Consider the following 6,005-nt stretch of genomic DNA (forward strand, 5'->3'; position numbering starts at 1 on the left):
CTCCCAGTTATATACATTTTCCCCCCCAAATGTCTAATTGCATTCTTTCCACCTGTTTGACCTTCAATAGTCCCATAAATTATCCAGACTGACAAGATACTTTAGACACATTACTTCCACAAAATTCTATTTAAGGAAAACAAATTGCCAGGGCACAATTAGCACATAGTCCTAATTTGGCCCTTTGTTAGTGGCTCCCAAATGTTCCATCAATTGTTTTATTCTACTGTAATTGTTCAATGTCCATTCACCTATTCGATCAATTAAACATATTGCTGTTTTTGGAGCATGTGAAGTGTGGCTATACAATACAAACAGAGTCAAAAGTTTAAATTTAGCTCTACCCCAGTAAACTTTACTGACACATTGCAGGTTACATGTGATGGGGAACAGCAAGATATCAGAAAGGTTTATTACAAGTCAACACAAACTACTGCAATGAATGTGTTCATGTATAAATCTAAGTAATAAAGAAACCATAAAGTGAAGAATTATGCCAAATTATACATGGGAACCAACCGAGTGAACAACTGCCTGAGCAGTAAAATACCCCAGCCTGTTTTTTAGAAAAACAGAACAAATAACCATCCTCATCAAACTAGCAAACAAAACCAAACTGAAGACTTTTTTCCACAATTTATTTGTAGACAATATACAAGAACATTTTCAGGATGATCTTCCCTGAAGGTCTCACTGTTGAAGAGAAAGAAAAAAGGCAGTTTAGACAGCAGAAGACAATTCTAATAGCTTATTCAGTTTAGCTTTGTTCCTACTGCTTACAGGGATTGTAGCTCTTATTCTGCATATACTCTACGGGTACCCTACTACAGACACAGGGTAATATTTGGTCTAGGTGCATTTTTCTGAGTCACACATGTGCAAGCATGCAGTTGAGTTAACATCTGCATCACTTCAGAAAAAGGTACAAAGTTAAAACAACCACATGAAGTACACTGTACAACTTAAGACTGAGATTTCTCAGTCTGTGCAGTTTCTATAGGAGGTGAGGCATTGGGGTTTTAACATGCAAACACTCAAACTAAAGGTAAGTGAACTGCAATCAGCACACCATGCCAATCTCCGTTCTACCTTTTCCTGACACCTCATTTCTGAAAACATCCAGAGGGAGGCAAAACCAAAAAGGAAATAAAAATGGGAGGAAAATGAGATTTGTTCAGTAACCTTGGACACAGAATAGGTCTCTTAATGTTTTAGTGTTTTTAGGATAATTTCTTTTAGGCAAGTGCCTTGTCCAATAGTTTAGAGTTATGAACAAAACAGTCCGTCTGCTATTCAACTACCTACAACCGTCTGATACTAAATTTTCAGACAGCAAGCTCAGTTTTATCTACGGACCACAACACCTCTAGTTTTAGACCACTTCAATTAGTGCACAAGCCAAGTACACTACCCTTTACTGACTTGGGTAGATAGCAAGGTTTAACTACAATTGTACACCATAAGCAGCTCGCTAGTATATGTAAATTTGAGCAAGTGTAGTCTGTAGCCATATAGTGGTCAGTTGTATTAGCTATTAAAAGAGATGTAACGTTAACTTGGGCTAGCACTCTAGACACACTTCCACAATTAAAGTGGTTTACCTTCTACAGTCCAGCAGAACATGAGAGGGGGGAGATGGTATTGAAACAGAGCAGAAATGTGTGAACAAAAAAAAACACAGCAAATGACGCGGCATTCGAAAGCCTGGAAAAGAAGTCAATTTAATGGTAAAAATTGTCTTTACCTTTTTGCCAGCAGCACCAACAGAGGCCTTCTTGATGCCTCGTACTTTCTTCATTCTGTTCTTTCTTTCCTTGCGCTGTTTTCTTGATGTCTTTTTCTTCTCATAGAGACCATGCTTTAAAACAAAAACAAAATCTGCATGATTAACATGTTCAACATTACCAAAAACAAACATTTCCGTTGTTCAAATTCCAGGGCATACAATCGGCACTGCTCAAGTTACTTGCTTCCGACCAAAGTTTAAACTGATCATCATCCACATGCAAGGTGTTCTACCCTAAAATTAAGTGTGGAGCAGTAGCTTACCCTGGCCAGTCTGTATTTGGGCTCATTCTTCTTTGCAGAGTCCAGTGAATCATAGACCATGGCAAAACCTGTTGTTTTGCCACCTCCAAACTGAGTCTTGAAACCAAAGACGAACACTACGTCGGGGGTGGTCTTGTACATTTTGGCAAGCTTTTCCCGGATTTCAGTCTTGGGGACAGTTGCTTTGCCAGGATGCAGGACATCGAGAACCTGTGAAGGGAAGAAGGCACCATTGATTACTTAACAAGCTTAAAACGAAGACTACATTAAAAGAAAAAGCTTAGTGCACTTCAACTCACCATTTGCTTCCTCTGAAGCAAGCGGTTTGTCATGAACTTCCGAGTCCTGAGTGTGACGGTGTCATTCTGCAAAAGAAAGCAATGAATTGAACAAATTTGATTAACAGTGCGCTACCTGAGAGAACACAGCCAGCAGACACACTTCTGCAAGTTAGTTCAGAACAGGGATTCCTCAAATCAGCACTGGACACCACATGCTTTGAACATCCGAGTCTCTCCTGATGTAGCACACCTGCCCTAGCATATAAGGACCAGTGTAGCAGAGGTAGCTATATAAACGGAGAGAAAACAAATGCTGTAGCTAAGAATCCATCAGATGCCCCAATTCCTGGCCAAGTAGCTTGCTAGCTAAAAAGGACTGATCCCACTTTAGCCATCGAGCTAACACAGCTAACGCACTCCCAGAACCCGAATTCTGAACCAGAGTAAAGAGCTAAACAGTCCAGAGCCCCCTATAAACACGGCTCCTTAAACTTTTCTACTACTAAGAAACGCCTTTATCAACACGTAGTCTTTCTGCGGTGCGAATTAAAGCATGGCTGGTCAAGTTCCCTGCCAATGCAGCGCACACACACACTTTAGTAGCTTAGCATTTAGCCAAAACAGACAGCTTTTCTTCACGCTATCAACAACTAAGAATAAAATCTATATTCGCCAAACATTTCCACAGTTCCACAATCCCATTTTATCAGCCATCGTCAACATGAACACGCAGCGAAACACTCGTTTCAAGACTGAGTGAAACCGATCTCAGCTGCGACTAAAGAAAAAGCACACAGATCTCTACAATCAGACCAATATCGGTCAACAATATTCGTAGACTATACATCCTTTAATACTGATCTATTTCGACAAGTCTAACGCATACGATTATCAAGATTTTAAAGGATTATGTTCAGATTTGTTTCACATTAACGCACCATCTTGGCGTCGGCTCGCTCAGGGACGAGGAAAAGGAAGGAGGACCTGAAGGTGCCCAGCGATATGCCTGAAAATTGGTAGGTCTCCGCAGTGCCTGACTGTAAAGAACAGACAATAATAATATTTATCGCGAGGTGGCGGAAAATGAGGAAATACAAGCTAGAGCTGAAAATGTAAATAATATATTTATAATGCAAACATTTTTAAATATAGTATAGGCACACAACAACATTAGTAACATTAGGAAATGATTTACATTGTGTTCTCATTTGGACATTTATATAGGGATAAAAGGCAGAAAGAAAGAGAAATTGTACGTTAAAATAGACCATAAATGTGCTCTGTTTTTGCAGGTATATGTTTACTTTACTTTACTTACTTTACTGTTTACTTTACTGAGTTTCAGTCGTGGAGCTTTTGTTCGCCTCTGACTGATGATGATTTGGGCTGTGTCTCAAATGTAGCTAGCATACAAACGCAGCCTCAGACAGTCCTGAAAGACACCCAGCCATGCCTGAGTCGAAGTGCAGCCCTACCTTAATATTATATATATGTATATTATATATACATAACATGAAAACATGTTGCACTGGGTCCCACAACTCTAACAATTTGGCCAAAATGGTCAATTAATACATTTTACATTTTTAGGGCCCCTGTCAGTCACTGCCCCTTAGAATCGTCCTAATCCCATCCTCCACCTTTTCTCATTTTAACATGGTTTGGTTCAAACAAGAGGAACCATGCTCCAAGTCCTTTAACACATTGAGATGTAAATATCAGGGAATAAAAGGTAGAATTCTAAGTTCTTATTCTTTTTCTGATCTCAAACCCAAAGATCACCAGTATAGAGTACTAAATCATAAACTAAATGAATTGGCCTTGTCATTCCAGTAATGATATGTATGTGTATATGTGCTTTACATAACTGAAAGCCTAATTATTGTCACTCTTATGGTCTTAACCAGCATCTTCCTCTTGCAGTGTGCAAGCTGCTGTAAGAGGTGCCGGCTGGTGTGGCAGTTGCTTTGAAGTGTGCCGGTTGGTGTGCCGGCTGCTTTTAAATGTGCTGGTCAGTGTGCCGGCTGCTTAAAGGATGTGCCAGTTGAAGTGTTTTCTGACACCCAGTAGTATGTCAGTATGCAGTAATATGCAGAGTGTTGTGCAATACAATTGCGGGGTGAAGGGCTGGCTGGTATAAAGAGTGCCAGTGTCAGCAATTGGCACACAGGGATCCAACCCCTATTAGATTTTTTTCAATTAAATAAATTACATTAAAAAAGATAAACAAAGTATGTTTAATAGATTATATTGTATATGTGGTGGCTCAGCGATTAGAGCTCCGGCCTATTGCTGACAGGGTTGTGGGTTCGATACCCGGGCTCAGCAAGCTGCCACTGGTGCTGGAGTTATCTGCTCACCGCTCTGGGTGTGTGTGTGCTCACTGCCCCTAGTTCACTAGTGTGTGTGTGTGTGTGTGTGTGTGTGTGTGTGTGTGTGTGTATGTATGTGTGTGTGTGTTCACTACCACAGATGGGTAAAATGCAGAGGACGGGTTTCACCGTTCATAGTACAGTGACCTTTATAAAGATGTCTAGCTGCGTTATAACAGTATCTGTCTATCAGTTTTGCTGCATAAATATTATGTTATATAAGCACTGCAAAAATGAACACCAGCTCAGAGGCATCCAAACCAAATCTGCTCTGTGTTTTTTTTTTTTTCAGAGCTTTTATTTAAGAATAATTACAGCACATTTTGACACTACTAAACACAAGTTAATATGGAGACAATAATACTCTACACTTCGCCCAAGTTCTCTCAGAAGAGGTGGGTCTTCAGTCCGTATTTATTGTTTGTTTTTTTTAAGCAAAAACCGACAATTGTTGGCAACAGTGTAGGTAGAGGCAGCCTGCTCTTGGCCTAAGCCTCAAACTGTAAAAGAGGTGCAAAGCTTAGCAATTTTTGCAAAAGGTCCATTTGCATTGTCATTGTGGTGGCTTTACCCTTCACCTCAATGCTGAAAGGCAAGCCCAAACAACTGGCATATATTCATTGGTAGTCTCAACCTACACATGAACAACTGCTCAGAATGTCCTCCTGATATTTGTACAGGACTGGGATTTGATTCCATAGAGTTTATCACTTACTTAAACCATTGGAAATTTGATCCACAGTGTTTTAGGTTTCTTTACATTTTAACACAAATATACCACAGGGTTACTTTCTCAAATTATGTGAAGCTTTTACTGAAGAACAAATCCTGCTACAGTAGACAAACAATTGGAAACACTGCTACACACTGAACAGATCAATTTCAGTAGTGTCACTGTGGCCTGTTAAACCACCTTATCGCAGGACAGGTACACCAGTAGTTTGCTTGCTGATAAGACATTAACCATGATGAAATTCACAGAAATTGACCTTTTTACCTCTCATACGGTAAAGCTAAAGGGTGTTATACTTTCTGCTTTCCAATTAGACTCCAGTCTGTTCATGGTGTAGGTAAAAAAGAGCCTGTGCTATACTGCCAATTTTCGATTATTATGAAGAGAAGTGGGCTGATTTATGAAGTCAGGAGATCATACTGGATCAAAGCAATCCCTTCACATGCCCCAATCATTAGGGAGAGGAATATATTTTATTCTCTGCACTGAAAGCGATATCTGGCTGATACTCAGCTTCTGAATTGCATCATCTCCTTTTTCACTTGAACCACGTTTTTGTTGACCCTCGAC

The 6,005-nt window shown here is 39.9% G+C and overlaps 1 protein-coding gene across 3 annotated transcripts in view; it reads right to left on the reverse strand.

Annotated features, from left to right (window-relative positions):
• Positions 1–327: 327 nt before the first annotated feature.
• Positions 328–6,005, reverse strand: part of rps24 (ribosomal protein S24) — a 42,352-nt gene continuing 36,674 nt past the window's right edge. Inside the window, exons 1-5 of one of the 3 annotated variants that reach the window (XM_072678034.1) lie at positions 3,269–3,352; positions 2,349–2,414; positions 2,050–2,259; positions 1,745–1,858; positions 328–693 (exon numbers count right to left, since the gene is read on the reverse strand). In XM_072678034.1, coding sequence (XP_072534135.1) covers positions 691–693; positions 1,745–1,858; positions 2,050–2,259; positions 2,349–2,414; positions 3,269–3,271 — 396 coding nt within the window. In that variant the 5' untranslated portion in view covers positions 3,272–3,352 and the 3' untranslated portion in view covers positions 328–690. Of the gene's footprint in view, positions 694–1,088; positions 1,110–1,744; positions 1,859–2,049; positions 2,260–2,348; positions 2,415–3,268; positions 3,353–6,005 lie in introns of those variants that run through there. The other 2 variants (XM_072678032.1, XM_072678033.1) reach the window with 2 other exon arrangements.

The sequence above is a fragment of the Salminus brasiliensis genome, chromosome 4 (genome assembly GCF_030463535.1).
Source record: "Salminus brasiliensis chromosome 4, fSalBra1.hap2, whole genome shotgun sequence".
Taxonomy (NCBI): Eukaryota; Metazoa; Chordata; class Actinopteri; order Characiformes; family Bryconidae; genus Salminus; species Salminus brasiliensis.